Here is a 16790-nt window from a genome sequence, read left to right as displayed (position 1 = left end):
CATTCCTTCTGAGAAGAAGAAATTATGTAGACTACAGGGGGGAAAGAAAGCCTAGCATCTCTGGCTATCGTTAAAATTGGAGAAACCATGTGATTAGTTTTAGGGACTGGAGATTAGGTACAGGCAATCTGAAAGGGTCACTAAGGAGATCTTGGGGATCCCAAATCCATGGTAAGTGCAGTAGGTGAGGCCAAAGAAAGGGGAACCTTACCTGCCGAGTCCAAAAGAGAACAATGAGGATTACCTAGTCTTGCACTTCATGGCTTTCTGAATTAACTTGGAGAGAACAGGAACTGGTGGAATTGTGTAAAAGAGACCTGGGGGCCAAACATGGACTAGAGCATCTCTCGGAGACTATTCTGTGGTGGGATTAGGGTAAAATAACTGCTGCATTTCTTGTTGAAGTAGGAAGCAAAAAAAGTTGCAGCAAGGTTGGCTCCAGCAGCTGAAAATCTCCATTGCCACTGTTTGTTTAAGAGACCACTCACTCACGATGCAATAGTATAGTTCTGTTCAACCTGTCAGCTAGTAATATTGGACATCCCAGGAATGTGTGTTGCTACCAGAAAGCGTTTTGAAGATATTGCCCACTGCCAAACTTGCATGACTTCCCGGCAAAGAGGATAGAAATGTATTCCACCTTATTTATTGATGTACTAGACCACTGCCATATTGTCTGAGTGGATGGCAATCACATCCTAGGGTAGATGGTCCTGAACACTAGGAGAACTGTTCTCACTGATGTGAAGTTTGGCCTCTGTTGATAACCACATCCCTTGAACTGTCTTCCCTTTGAAATGCCTCCTCCAACTTAGAAGTGAGGCATCAGTGGTGACTGCAGCCTTGGGAGCAGGTGGGCAGAAAGATCTGTCCTGTATTACTGACTGAGATGTAATCTAGCAATTTATGTGATACCTCCATACCTGCATAAGATGGATTCTGGTGTGAAGGGAGTGAAATTTCTGTGACCATTGTACTGATCTTGTCCACTGTAGGACTCTCATTTGATATCTGGCTAATGGAACCAGTGTAATGGAAGAGGTCATCAGCTCTAAGAGACATAGAATGAGTCTTGTCTGTGGTTGAGAGTGGTGCACCACTTGAAAGGCTACAGAACTTAGTAAGTTGACTCTTGCTACAGGGAGTTTTGCAATTTGTTGGACAAGGTCTGTTTGGCAACCTGTAAATGCTATGCTCTTACCATCTTGTTCTATACTGGTAAGTGTTTATTTTTCCCTTGGTCCAAACAAGCTGGAACAGTCATAGTGGGCATTTATAAAAGAAGCCTTGAATCTCTATGTGAAATGACACATTCAGCCATGGTGACACATGGTAATATTTCTTTGTTTTTTCTGCAGTTTCTTCTTGCCTCCTCTCAACCTGCTATTCTTTATGTTTCTCTCTAGATGTCTCTCTTTTTCTTTAGACTGTTCCTTCTCATTTTCCCTCTTTTGGTCAAAAGGAGAGGTGGACTTTGCCTTGGACTCAGTGGACATTCTGGACCCTGTCTGAGGGGGAAGAAGTCCCTTTAAGAATAAGCATTTCCTTTCTGCCCTGAAGAGCTCTGGTGCCAAAGGCAGCTCATATACTGCAAGTAGAAAGGACCTAGGCAGTATACACAAAGGGAATTGGGGGGATAACTTGTGTCCGCAGGCCGAACACTTATTGAATCAGTGGACTTTTCAGACATCAGAACAACTTTTAAACAATAATAAAAATTCTAAAAATAATAGAGTACTAGCAACTATGCTGAAACCCTATGAAATGAATATGTCTGTCTGTGAGTATATACAGCTGATCAAACGTTTACAAGTTCGAACCACATATGGCCGAGGCCATATGTTCGAACTTGTAAAAGTTTGATTGGACTGAATGGAGATCTCTGTACAGAGCAGAAAGGGAAGATTTCCCATTTCCGCAACATTGTGCGATCTCAGAGTTGGTATATTTAAGTAAGGGGGTATGGGGGGTGCAGGGGGCTGTAGCCCCCCTGCTATAGACATTTAGTTTTGTGTTTTTTTGTTTTTATGTGTTTTTATTTCACTGTTCGAACTTTTACGAGTTCGAACATATGATCTCGGCCATATGTGGTTTGAACTTGTAAAAGTTCGATCTACTGAAGTAGCTATATATATATATATATATATATATATATATATATATATATATAGTATATATTTGATAATAATAATACAATAACAATTTTACTTTGCTGCAATCCTATAAAGATCTACATTAAAGTCAGTATCACACGTTTTACTTAGTTGCTAATCTATAGATTCATAGGTTCATAGGCTGGTACTAGGCTATCGGCACTAGGGCCTATACAAGCCTAGCCATAACAATTCCCAGGCTAGTTCTTCCCACACTATTTACTTCCCTGGACCCCTGTCTAGCAGGGTGACTAACATGATCCCTGGGGAGAATTTCCTTTCTCCCATCCAGTCATCAAAGTTCCTTTTGAAGAGGGCCAAAGAGGTGCTCTGCTTGACATGTATGGGCAGTCTATTCCAGAGTCTGGGGAGTCTCTGGGTCAGGAACCTATCCCTCCAGCATGTTTTGTTTATTGTGATGACAAAGATTAGATCCCTGGAGCATGTAGCTCTGAGGGATTGGGATTTCTTTAAGTGGAGCATGTCCAACAGCTCTGGGTTTGACATGGCCTTGTATGTTAAGCAGAGATAGCCTCGGAGTAGACGATATGCGACAGAGTATAGCAGGGGTTTTTTAAGGTGGTCAGCATAGGGCATCTGCTTTAGACCTGTGATTCATTTAGTGAGGTATTTCTGTGGCCTTTCCAGTTGTTGCAGATGTCTTGAGAGGTACATACCAAATGGGGAGTTGTATTCTATAATGGGTCTAATGAGGGATGAGTACAGTGGGACAATGACCTCCTTTTTTCTGGATGAAAAGCCCTTAGTGATGAGGTGTGCCACATAGTAGGATTTCCTGACTCTTGTGGTGATATGGTTATTGAAGGTGAGACCACTGTCCACCTGTGTCTCTAAGTCTCTTATCACACTTTCGGTGTTTAGTGTACTGCCACCTATGTGGTAATTCACGGGTACATGTTTTTTTCCAAAGGGGATAACTATACATTTCTTGGCATTGAGCTTGAGCCCATGGCTCTGGCACCAAGCATCTGTTTCTGTAAGACCCTTTTGTAGAGTATCCACATCATTTGGGGATTCAATAATGGCTCCCAGTTTGCAGTCATCTGTGAACTTTGTTAGCCAGAGTCCCTTAGTGTTGGCCTGTACTTCAGAGAAGTAGATGCCAAACAAGAAAGGTCCCAGGACTGAACCCTGAGGTACTCCACTTGTCACTTGTCCGGAGCTGGATTTGGAGTCAGCTACTTTTACAGTGCGGGCTCTGTCAGTAAGCCAGTTGGCAACCCATCGAGTGACATAGGGATTAATGCCCAGCTTAGTAAGTTTATCTATGATTCCAGAGTGGGGGATGGTGTCAAAGGCTTTGGCGAGGTCCAGATGGGCTGTATGGACTGCCTTACCCTCGTCCACGGCTCTGGAGACTGATTCGAAGAAGTCAATCAGGTTCAGGAGACAAGATTGGCCCTTCACGAACCCAAACTGGGTGGGACCCAGTGTTTTAAGGTTGCCAATGTCTTTGTTTATAATTACCATGATAATACGTTCCATGGCCTTGCAGATCAGGCTTGTCAGACTGATGGGGCAGTAGTTCCTGGGATCCAAGGTGGATTCCCTCCTTGTGGAGTAGGATAACTGTAGCTGTGCGCCACTCAGTGGGCATGAAGCCTGAGGTGAGGGTATGATTAAACATGACACTTAGGTGAGGTGCCAGTTCATTTTGTAGTTCATGTTTCACACAGCCCGGGATGTCATCTGGTCCCATGGATGCTGTATTCTTAGCTTTGGAGAGTGTGATTTTTACATGTGTGGCCCTTATTACCAGAATTTGGCAATCTTCCTGTATTGAGATGGGCCATTTAGGGGGTGAGAGGGGGGTGAAGTTGGCACTGAATCGATCTGCCAGGATATTGGCAATATCCTTGGGATCAGTATATTTAATATTCTGTTGTAGCTCAGAACAGATCTGAGCATTGCCATTCAGATTCTTGACATAGTTATAGAATGCCTTGTGGTTATCTTTGGCAATTTTATTTTCGTAACTAGCTTTGGAGGATTTTATGAAGGATCTCAGCTTCTTACTGAGGCTGGTAAGGGAGTTTTTTGCATCCTGGGATTCTCCTCTTTTCTGCAACAGTTTCTTCCTTTTGTTGTAAAGTTTGTTTATGGTAGAGGACCACCAGATTGGCTTCCTTTTTTTGGAAGAGAGCATCTTGGTTCTATTTGGGCTGGCCCAATTCATGCATGAGTGGATGTGCTCGTACAGTGCCTTAGTGTAGGACTCAGCAGTTGAACTTTCAGTTCCCATCTGCATGGGTGTCATGAAGTTTGTAACTTCTGACTTGAGTAGCATGAAGTTGGCTTTGGAGAAGTTTTTTATGGAGGTCTCCTTACTGGGGGGTGGGGGTGGGATGTGGATGTTAAGGGTGATTAGCTTATGGTCTGACCTGACGAACAATGTGGTGATCATAGGTGTGGAGCATCGATTTCCCATGTTGGCAATGACCAGGTCAAGGATATTGGAGCCCCTGGTGGGACTACGGATTAGTTGATCCAGGGCATTGGAATTTATGAATTCCAAGAACCATTGGGCAAAGGTGTTGGTACACCAGTAGTTTTCCCAGTTAATGGCAGGGTAGTTGAAATCACCCAGTATTAGGGTGTTTGGTTGTATATTAATATTTTCCAGTATGTTTAGAAAGGTGTAGTGAGAATCTTGGGGCATGGTGGGGGATCTGTAGCAAGCTACAATTTGGATTGCAGTCTTACCAAGTGTTAGTTACACCTGGAAAATTTCAGATGCATTGTGTTGGGCAATTAACTTGCTGGTGTGAATATCCTTGGTGAATATGTACACTCCTCCACCTTTAGTGTTTCGATCCTGGTTTGGTGACTGAAAAGTGTGGTAAGAGTTGTAGCCTGGTATTGCAGGGGTGCTCTCTGGAGCCTTGAACCAGGTCTCAAGTTACTGCACAGATATCGATGTTCTCCATTTTTAGGAGTGCCTCGAGAGAGTGCATTTTGAGGTTTAGACTTCTAGCATTGAGTAGCATTACCTTCAGATTTTGCATGCTTGTACCTGTTACGGTGGTGGTTTTGTCCTTTGAACTTTGCCTAAAAAAGGCACTATAGGGGTGGCAAGAGCCTTTGCCAGTAACCTGAATCCCATCTCTGGCAAATGACCTACAGAAAATACTATGTACACTATAGAAAATATACTAGAACATTCTACCTAGTGCCCTCAAAAAAATCTATCTAAAGAAGCTGTTTAACAAGCCTAAGTATCTAAATATACTAATCCTAAACTAACAGCTATCCTATAGGCAGGAGTAAGCAGATAATCAAGAAATTATTTTCAGTTATCATGAAAAAAAGGTGGCGCTCTCGGCAAACACGTCTGGTTTGGCAGGTGGCAAATAAGATCTGAGGTAAATCAGCTAGGAGGAGGGAATTGTGGATAGGGGAGAAAGCAGAGCTCTCAGATCCAATATTCTCGTATAAGGTGCTAAGGCTGAATCTGACATCCCACATGTTGAATCAGATGAAAATAGATAACATCAGATCAAAAGGATACCAGATGGTGGAGCTTGTTGTCCATGATCCCAACAAGATGGTAGAAAATAAGATTCTCAGGACAGGGTGCAACAGCAGGGGGTTATAGGTAGAGGAGTTAGAGCTCTGACTCTGAAGACTCTGAATATGGCCAGCTTCAGATCTGATTCAGATCTAGTAACTCACAGCTTGAGACTGAATGGTACAGTCAATATCAGATCACCAGTTTTCCTCAGAAAAATAAATACAGTGGAAGGTTTTCCCCAACAGGGGACTTATCTGCTTAGCCTTGAAGGATTTCTAGCCAATTGTCAATTCCAGGGGGTCTGCCATGAGAGTGCTCTTCAGCATCAAAAAGCTCTGATTAATTTGACAGTCTTAGTGTCTTTATATTGGAGTTACACTCGAGCTTTTAAAAAAGTGTGTGGAAGCTACCTTTAAGCCTTGAAAGTTGTCTAGTCACTGGGGTAGAACCCAAATAACTTAGGCTACTGAAAAGCGATCTAAATGATGAACAACACTTCTTATGCCCGGTATACACTTAATTCTTACCCTGCATTTACAGAAGTAACTATGCTACAGAGTTGGCAGTGATATCCCATAACTATTTTAATTATCCAAAGTTTCTTTCTATCTTAAGGTTATAAAATGCCCAAATAGCAAAGAAGCCAACATAAAGCCCAACAGGATACTACTGGTTAATTTAGGGTCTGACAGAGAGCATCCAAAACAGACTTGATGCATTTGAGTCTATAACTCTTATTTGACCTACATCAATTTACAATAAGCACCAGCAACGAATATGCAAACGCTAACTTCAAAAGGTGTAGAGCTCTTAGGACGGCAAGCCTAACTAGCACTCTGCAAAGCAACATTTTCTGAATAAAGCAATGACAAAAAAAATGAAACCCAATAGCACTGTAACAAAGACAGCAACAGCTCCTGAGATGTGGGGGATCTTTGCCATCTTGTGAAACCTGATAACAAACTGGAGTAAAGAACACTTAAACAAGTCGAAAAGTAGTATCCAACAGACTCCAACAAGCTCCAAATAAGAGTAGACTGAAAACGTTTATTATGAAGCGCTTTTCGTTGCCATGCTACGGCAACTTCATCAGATAATTACAAAATGCTCTTTCCTTTCAAGTTTAAATAGTTTACCAGATCACATGGTACAACCATCAGCTGTTAAGAACATCACAACACATTCCCAACATAAGAGAGTTTCTTTACGTCAACTTAAAATTAGACAAACACATTAATCAAGTCAAAACATGTACCCGCATGAACTTCCCGCATATTTCCCCTCACCAAACAATAAAAATAATAAAATAATAATATAATCAGTACAAATCACGCAATAAAAAGTGTGTGTATATAAACACATATATATGTACGCTTAAACCTTCCTTCTTTGTGTTGTAGTGTTGTTAGTTTACTTCTTTTGTTTCCAGTTTCTTATTTGAAGTAACAACCCACCAAATGTTCACTTTCTTATATGTTGACCAATATATATTGTACAAATATATGTTGTACAAATGTATATTTCAACATACAGTCAACAGGTCAAGAACTGTTTTTCATCTTTTTAAACTTCTAAGTTTTAATAAACAAGCTATATTGCAGGTGTCATTAAGCCCCTGACTTGAAAAAGCATTAAGTCTAAATTGCCATGCCAGTTCTCGTTCTTCTAGTAATAGATTAAAAGGGCCACCTCTAAGATCAGTATTTACTTGATCAATTGCTTTAAATAAAAACTTGTGGCCTCTATATAAGGCTAAATGTCTTGCTAATGGCTTGTCACTTTTATTTACTTCTATGGCATGGGTGTGCTCGTATACTCTTATCATGGAGCCTACGCTCAGTTTTCCCCACGCAGAATGCTGGACAAGCTAAACACCTAGCAATGTATGCAACTTGTTTAGAGTTACAGTGGAGTTTATGTTTCAACCTGTATTTACTCCCATTCATGGAAAATGTTTCACCCACGTCCATAAACTTACACATTCTGCAACTACCACATGTATACATGCTTATATGTACTGATTATATTATTATTTTATTATTTTTATTGTTTGGTGAGGGGAAGTATGCGGGAAGTTCATGCGGGTACATGTTTTGACTTGATTAACGTATGTCTAATTTTAAGCTGAAATGTAAAGAAACTCTCTTATGTTGGGAATGTGTTGTGACATTCTTAACAGCTGATGGTTGTACCATGTGATCTGGTTAACTATTTAAACTTGAAAGGAAAAAGCATTTTGTAATTATCTGATGAAGTTGCCGTAGCACGGCAACGAAAAGTGCTTCATAATAAACATTTTCAGTCTACTCTTATTTGGAGCTTGTTGGAGTCTGTTGGATACTACTTTTTGACATCTTGTGAATCCTACCTCTAAACTCATGGTTGCAGGAACAACTGTGATGGCTAACATTTTTCTAATCATTCTGAAGACATATCTACTGCATTACTAATCAACATACTGACATAATATGGATCCTGTACATGGCTGTACCACAAAAAGTGCATTCATACATATTCCTCTAGCTCAAAACTTCTAGTGGGCAAGTCCTCAGACAAAGAAAAAGGTTTTTTCTGCTGTGTTCATAAAGTTCGGACTTTAAAGCTGGTACACTAAGAATACAGAGATGATATGCTAAAGTGATCCAGTGACAATGAGCTCTGGGGTGGGGGTCTTGCACAGGTTTTACCTTATTTAGTGAAGTTGGCATTGTATCAGGAAAGTGCCCTGACTCAACTGAGATGCTTTGTAAAACCAGGTAGATCTCAAAGAAATTCAATAGTCCTTTCAGGTCTGACTCTCTTCATGTGAAGAAAACTCTCATAACATCTGCCACATGTCTCAAGATCATGTTAAAATAAATAAATAAATAATTATGGAAGGAGAGTTATTGTGATGATGGGGAGCTTATTCCAGGCTTTTAAATCTTCTCTTACAGTTGTTCTCCACAAAAGACAGGATTGTGAGATTAAAGACTGCATAAGGTCCATACCTCTCAACTGTCCAGATTTTTCCTTTACGTTTTTTGGTCTGTTTCTCATAAAATGTGTGGTTTTCTGGCAGATAATTGAGGATTGAAGTCAATAAATAATGACATACTTTTGAGACTCAGACTTCACATCTTTCAGAAAATGCACTCAAACATAAAATTGAGATTAAGACTTCACATCCTTCAGAAAATGCTTTCAGACATAAAACTTGTTATTCTAGCTGCTTTCAAAGTTAATGAGAGTAATCTTTAAAATCTGTCCTTGGTTTTGGGCCTTTATTCCTCCATTATTTTAGCTTTCTTCAGATTTGTTGTGCTTAGACTGTTGGCAGGTACAATAAGGTAAATAGCCTAAAAAAAGAAGTTATGTACTCACCATAACTTTCCATCTGTGTTGTCCATTTTCATTCCTCTTCAACAGTTGGGTTCGGATCTGAGTCAGCCATTACTATAGCTCATGGTAATCATAAAACCCTCAAGCTTCTCCTTACCCACAATGCACCAACTCCCAACATATGTCAGATCTTGTTTCCTAGATTAGGATAAGTAAGAAATATTACTATAAATTTCTGGTTATAGAAAGCCTTTACCTGAAGCTGAACGGAAGGACCAGAAGTGTCCTTATCAACTCTCGTTCTTCCAGAAATCATCTGTTAAAAGGTTGGGGGTTGGTGGGAGGGGAGTTGAGGAAGAATGAAATTGGACAACATAGATGGAACGTTATGGTGAAAACACAACTTCTTTATCTGATGTTGTCAATTTTCATCCATTCCTCAACATTTGGGACAGATTTCCCAGCTACATAACATCCTGGGTGGACTCTAAGGAAGCATATTCCTGAGCAAGGTCGAGCCAAAGGCTTCTCTTCCCCTTGTGACCAGATCTAGTTTGTAATCAGTAATACACCAGATAAAACCAAGATGCTAAGTAGTGAATAAAAACTCAGAACTAACAAACACACTGCAGAAATGGCAGCAGGAACGGGCACTCATGTCAAAGATTTAGCACCTTTGTTCTGTTTTTATTTAGAGCTTTGAAGTATTAAATAAAAACAGAATGAAAGCACTATTTGACTTGAGTCCCGTTTCTGCTGCCATTTCCGTAAAGTACTTGTTAGTAATGAGTAATAAACGTATGAGGATTAGCCCAAATTGCAGATGCACATATGTCATCCATGGAATGCCTAGTTAAAAACACTGACAAATTTGCCATGGATCTAGCTGAGTGAGATTTTAAAGGTTTTGGTAATAGGGGACACAGTTTATTGTAGACAAAAGATATACAGTCAGTAAGCCACCTTGCCAATGTTACTTTTGTAACTGTTTTAACAAATTTGGAATCTGTAAAGGAGACTAATAGTTGATCAGATTTTCTAACTTCTTTTGTCCTATGTAAGTAGAAACGTAACTGTCCATGAACATCAAACAAGTGCAACATGTATTCTCCTTTGTTTTCAATTTTTGGAAAGAAGACAGGCTGATTAATGGACTAGTTGATGTTGGATTCTGAAACCACCTTAGGAAGGAAAGAAGGTTTGAGCCATAATGTTACTCGATCCCTAGAAAAATTAAATATGGAGGTTTAAAGGACAATGCCTTAAATTCAGAAAATCTTGCAGAGGTAATAGCCTCTAGAAAGATAGTTTTCCATGTCAGAAATTTAAGATCACATTTTGCTGCTGGTTCAAATGGGGAAAGAATTAAGCCCTGCAGTATCAAATTTAAGTCCGATGGTAGAGTAGGGTCTTTATAAGGTGGTTTGAACATAAGGGTACCTCTCAAAAAAGGTCTTACAAAGCTTAGATGAAGCCAGGGAAGAATTCTCAAATCCAGTATGGAAGTCAGAGATTGCTACCAACTGAACTCTAATGGGTGAGGAGCTAGCTCCTTCATTGAAAATTGTTAGCAAAAATTCAAGGACACTTTGTACAGGGCTGAAAAAGGGTCAATATATTTCTGATGCACCCAAAAAACAAACCTCTTTCATTTACACCTGTAAAGTTTCTTTGTAGAAGCTTTATGAGAAGATACAAGTAAAGGCGCACAGACAGGGGAAGAGTATAGGTTGTCTGGCTATTAAAGAAAGTGGAGAAACCACACTGTCAGCTTTAGGTTTGAGATAGCCAGGTGGATAATGCCCATGAGGTGAGATAGAAGGTCTGGAATCGGATCCAGAATCCAAGGTGGGTAAAGAAGATGATGCCAAAGAAAGGGGAACCAAATCTTTTGAGGCCTGTAAGGTTTAATGAGGAGGACTCTACTCTTCAACCTGGCAACTTTCTGCAGAAATTTGGGGATCAAGGGAGTCAGGGGATAAGCATAGAGGTGACCCGGGGGGGGGGCAATCATGCAGCTCAGCATCCCTCAGTGATCCCTTGTGGGGGGATCAGGACAAAGGAGCTGCTGCACTTGTTGTTTAAGGGAGAAGCAGAAAGATCTCAGCAAGGCTGGCCCCATTAATGGCAAATTATTTCTGCCACTTTCTTGTTGAGGGACCACTTCTGAGATAGTAGAATGGACCTGCTCAGCTTGTCTGCTATCATGCTGGACTTCCCTGGGATGTGCATTGCTATAGGAAAGCAGTTGGAAGAGATCACCCTTTGTCACACTCTAAGGGCTTCTTGGCACAAGAGATAAGACCTGGTTCCTCCATGTATGTTTGCTTAACAGACTATCGACATATTGCCTGCCTGAATCGCAGCTGTCTCTGAAGAGAGAGAATCTTGGAATGCTTTCAAAGCTAACAGCACTGTTCTTATTTATAGGAAGTTGATATGCATGCTGGCTTCTTTGGGGGACCAAGAAGTCCCTTGGACTGTTTTCCTCAGGAAATGCCCCCACCAATCTGGGATGTGGCCATGGTCACTATGGCCTTGGGCTGAGGGATAACGAAAGGACAGCCTTAAAGAACTTGATCTGATCGAATCCACCATCAAAGATACCTTTTGCATGCTTGAATGATTTTTATTTGGACTGACGTGTTGATAAAGGATAGACCATTGAGTTGCTAGCATCCACTGAAAAATCCTTATGTGGAACCTCGCTAGGAGAACTAAAATTGTGGCCACTGACATTAATCCTAGAGCTTGTAGAATCAAATGCACTGCAGTTGTTGTACTGTGAATTATCTTCTTGAACTAGAATCTGTACTCTTGCAAGAGGAAGAGAAGCAGTTATTGACACTGTATTGAAAACTGTACATATTAACTCCATTATCTGAGAAGGTTCTAACTGAGATTTGCTGTAACTTATGCTAATAAAAGGCAGCAAGTCTGGAATACCTGATCTTTCACTTTTATGAGTAGATGCCTGGTTGGGGTGGTAATGAACCAATCTAGGTACGGAAACACCTGGAACCACTGCAGTCTCAAGTGAGCTGCTACCATTGCCATGCATATGATGAATACCTCGGGGGCTGTGATGAGATCCTAGGGCAGAGCTCTGAACTGGTAAAGACTGGCTCCCAGCCAGATGTGCATAAGTACCTTCGGGGCTGTATGTTCATTTTTATGTGATAGTACACATCTTGAAGGTCTATCGAGCACATCCAGTCATCCTTGCCCAAAAAGAGCAAAATGGACTGAACCATGACCATCCAACATTTTGTGTGTTGAACTGACTTGTTCAAGTTGCTGAGATCCAAAATTGGTCTCCATTCCCGGGTTTTTTTTTTTTGGCACTAAAAGGATTTTGAGTAAGTTGCAGATTCTATCTGGTCTGGTGGGACCTCTTGAAAGACTTTTTTTTCTAGCAGCTTTTGTATTTCTAGTGCTATTTTCCTCTGATTGGGTGGAACTTTGGGAAACTTGCATAAGGATGGAGATGGAAGGGAAAAGGGAATTATATAACCTCTGGAAATAATCTTCTGCACTAATAAAACTTCTATGATGTCTAGCCAGGCTTTTTGATGCAGAGCTAAATGACCCCCAGTGGCCTCCAGGGAGGGACACTCTGGCCTGCTTTTAGGAGCATTGGTAGGGTCTGTCAGAGAAAGAATCTCTGGACCCTTAGTTTTATGGTCTACCTCAGCCACATGGGCTGCGTCTTCCATTTGAGTTCCCCACTCTGCCTCTGAGGGCTAAATCCACATGGTTCTTGGAAAGAGCCCTGGGATTTTTTGAACCACATTTTCTGTCCTCACAGTTGGTTCTTATTGAACGTCCTTTGAGGGGTGGAAAAACATACTCCCACTGCAGAGTGGGTCTTTCCATTCTGCTCACAACTGGAGTGTGTGTCCTTCACTTTGGGGCCAATAAAAGGAGGTTCCGTCAAAATATGCATTAACAAAAGATGACTTCAACAGCACAGCAAAGTCACACAAGCACATTCAGGCATGTCTCCTAATGGAAATGGCTGAACCCGCTGCCCTTGAGGTACCCTCAGCTGCATGAGAGATAAGCCTCATGGACGTATTTCATGTGGACTGAAGGGTTGTCAACTGTGAGGCCACAGTAGTCCGAGTCTCAGGTTTCAGCAGTAGTGGTCCCAGAATGGGATTTTGACAGTTCCTTTATCAAGTCTCTCTGAATTCTTGTAAAGCGTGCCAAGTAGCTCAGTGACCTAAGGGAAAAGGTCGCTGAAGCATACGCATGCTTCCCAAACCTGTCCAAAGCCCTACATTCCATGTTAGGGGGATGGACAGTGGAACTCTGTTCCACAGTTTCCTTCTTAGTGGCCTCTGCCATGACCATAGCATCCGCATGTCCTCCCTTACTCCAAAACTCCTTTCCTGTAGGTGGTGACAGAATCTGATCTGGACTTTTCGGGATAGGTTCAACTGAGTCAGGCTCTTTCCACACTCACTTAGAGATCAAATTAATAAACTGATAAAGTGGGCAGAGATACTCAGGAGGTAGAAGGCCAGAACCAAATGCCTCCGGGAACACTGATTCCTCCAGAGAAGGACTGTTGGAGGACCAACCACCCTTCTGTTTAAGGATCTCTGGGATGTCTCCAGATGAGACATCTTTGGGTGGTGACCTTGGAGATCCTTCCCCTTCATTGAAATTGGTATCTTCAGTGATAGATTCCTGTGGGGAATCTAAGTGCCTCAATTTTCACTTTCTCTTTCGAGGTATGTCTTCAGTGGGATGCTCCAGAGAAGTATCGGAAGAGAAGGTGATACTATGTTGGGTAGCCTGGAGAGCTTCAGCTGGCTGTCCCTGTGGAGTTGAATGTTGAGGCTCAAGCCACAGAGACACATGAGATGTTGAAGGGGGATCTGAGGGGGTAAAGATCAATCTTTCTGCCAAAGCAGAGAAAACTCTCTCCACCACCTCAAATGCAGATCGTTCCAGGAAGAAGGAAGCTGACGGAGCAGAAAAGCCATACTTCTGTCCCATCGGCTCCATCTGCCTGAAGGCATTCCACCCAAGGTGGAGGTCAGAACTGAGTGGTCCAATGTCACAGCTCTGAGGGGCAGATACTACTCCGACAACTTTGGAGTTGACTACAATATCTCGGATCTGGCAGGGATACTTCAGTTCTGAAAGTCAGCACTCCTTGGAGCTAAGGATAAAAATATCCTGGGATCCGACCCAAACTGTCTCGGCAAACTTGGATCCAAGGGCTCTGAAACAGACTGCCAATTCAGAGAAGGAGCCGACAGTGGAGGGATAGAGCAAACCAAGGCTTTCTGACCCGAAGTGGTAGGAGCTGGGAGAACACCCATCTGTATCTGCACTGAGAGAAATCTCCTCATCATCCTATCCACATCAGCTCCTAGAAGAATGAGAGGAGGCTAAAGAAGGAGATTTTGAATGACATCTTTCAATAAACGGAGATGAGACTCTAGACAGCACCAGATCAATGGCTGGTAAATATCAAGTTCTTGGAAGAACCTTTGGATCTGTCACACTCAGATCCAAAGACATTGTTGTAGTTTCAGAAACCGGTTTGGAGACAGAAGCCTTCAGAGCCATCTTTTGTTTCTTTTTAGGAGGTTCAGTCGATGACGGAGTGGAAGATCCAGATGGTCTCAGGGCTTTTTTGAAGTCTCCTTAGATATTATTTTGGGGGGGGGGTTGAGTCCCAGTAATTGCTTCTGAAAAGGCAGAAGGTAATAAGCATTTTAAAATCAACTTGTTCTTACAATCAGCGATACCTCGCTATTTAAAATTCTTACAAATAGGACAGTCTATGCTCAAGTGGTCTGGGCCCAGGCAATTCACACATAAATTATATGCATTTCAGAGAAGAAGCTTATGACCAGATTTTTTACATTTTTTTAAAACCCAGAGGGCCTTTTTCAGACATCTTTAAATATATAAAGAAAGATATATAGATAGAAAAGAGTGTTTTTTTTTTTAATTATGGAAGAGGGAAATAAGGACAAGAGAGGAAAAAATGCCAACCACGGTACACAAGAGTACACTGAAAAGTGTAAAAAAAAATTAAATGGAAAAAGGGTAATTATATATTAAAATCCCAACAATCGTGTGTGTGTTTGTGTGTGTGTGTGTGTGTGTGTGTGTGTGTGTGTGTGTGTGTGTGTCTGTGTGTGATACACTAAGTGTAAGAAGACTGTATAGGGATGGAAAAAAGGCCAAGAAAATTCACTTATCTGAAAACAAGCTTGACAGCTCAGATGACCATGATGATTTAGCGAAAGTGGCAAATGGGATCTGGGGCATGTTAGGGGTTGATGTATTATGGGTAGGGTAGAAACTCAAGAGCTTTATGGTTACCCCAAGCTATAGTAATGGCTAAATCAGATCCAAAGTGTTGAATGAAAAATGACTACATCAGATCATCCTGTCATACCCACATACAAATTCCCCAAGCTGTGATTAATGCAGCCAAATAAATAGTGGAAAACAATGCTGGATTACTGTCTAGCCTCTGCCTGCCATGCAAGTTGTTTGTCTTTTCGGATTTTCCCGGTTAGGGGTTGCCACAGCGGAACTCCGGTCCACTAATAATTAGCAGTCGATTTTTATGGTGCCGAGTTGCCAGCCCAATGCCCAACCTTCAGCAAAGGCACGCCCATTCATGCATGTCTTTTGGAGGCCACTTGACCGCGGGGAGGACATGCAGACTCCGCATAGAAGGCACTCCAGCCGAGAATCGAACAGGAGAACCTCTTGCTGTGAGGTAACAATGCTACCGCTGTACCACCGTGGATATGCCTGCCATGCAAGCAAAAAGCTTTATGTTTTCATTGCTGACAGACTGGCATCTTTTAGAAAGACTGCTATTTACAACAAAATGACTATTCGTTATATATATATATATACTACTACCTTTACTGCTTGTTCCTCCTCTTTTAGCATTTCCTCCATCCGAAGAGCTCGCTCTTCCACACTCAATGCTGATTCGGTTACAGATTTCAGTTTGCATGTAAGGGCTTCATTTTTTTCCTTAGAAAGTTTAACCCTGTGTAAAATAATGTTACATTTTTACGAAAAGGTAAAAGTAATAAATATTCAAATAAAGAGATAAAAATACATATCTTTAAAATACATCCACACACATTATATCTATATCTATATAGAGAGATATAGATACACACACACACACACACACACACACACACACACACACACACACACACACACACACACACACTTGTGCATATATAATATATGTATACATACTGGTTTTGTGTGTGTGTGTGTGTGTGTGTGTGTATATATATATATATATATATATATATATATATATATCTATATACACGTTTGTACATGCTCACACCCATTTATGTACATGTATATATGCATTTAATATTTATATTATGCACACACAGATACACACACACATATATATAGAGACATGGCATTTAATATTCACATTCAGCACACTAATACGTGCAGTACTACAGTCCTAAAAATGTACTATAATCTATCACACCTGATCATGGGATGTACAAAAATGTCTGACCTCAATGCATTTACACATGCTACAATTATGTATATAATACTTAAAATTATAAAATGACCATCCATTAATATTCCAAAACGTGCACGCTGATTGGTCAGTGTGCCCGTTGTAAATCAGACTTATACTAATGGAAAAAGGTCCAGTTGGCCGGACTTTTTCCATTAGTATAAGTCTTTTTTTTTGTGTGTTAGACAGCAATGGAGAACGGAAGAGCTCTGTTGCTGTAATCTTGCTATGTTAA

The 16790-nt window shown here is 41.1% G+C and overlaps 1 protein-coding gene across 1 annotated transcript in view; it reads right to left on the bottom strand.

Moving 5' to 3' along the window:
• The window catches only part of CCDC39 (coiled-coil domain containing 39), a 1972012-nt gene that overhangs the window by 1009453 nt on the left and 945769 nt on the right, over positions 1 to 16790 (bottom strand). The window contains exon 9 of the mRNA XM_044070181.1: positions 15913 to 16045. Coding sequence (XP_043926116.1) covers positions 15913 to 16045 — 133 coding nt within the window. The remainder of the gene's footprint in view (positions 1 to 15912; positions 16046 to 16790) is intronic.

This window comes from Protopterus annectens, chromosome 4.part1, assembly GCF_019279795.1.
Source record: "Protopterus annectens isolate FY-2018-M chromosome 4.part1, PAN1.0, whole genome shotgun sequence".
Classification (NCBI taxonomy): Eukaryota; Metazoa; Chordata; order Ceratodontiformes; family Protopteridae; genus Protopterus; species Protopterus annectens.
The sequence above is the reverse complement of the archived record's forward strand: the minus strand, read 5'-3'. Positions and strand labels throughout refer to the sequence as shown.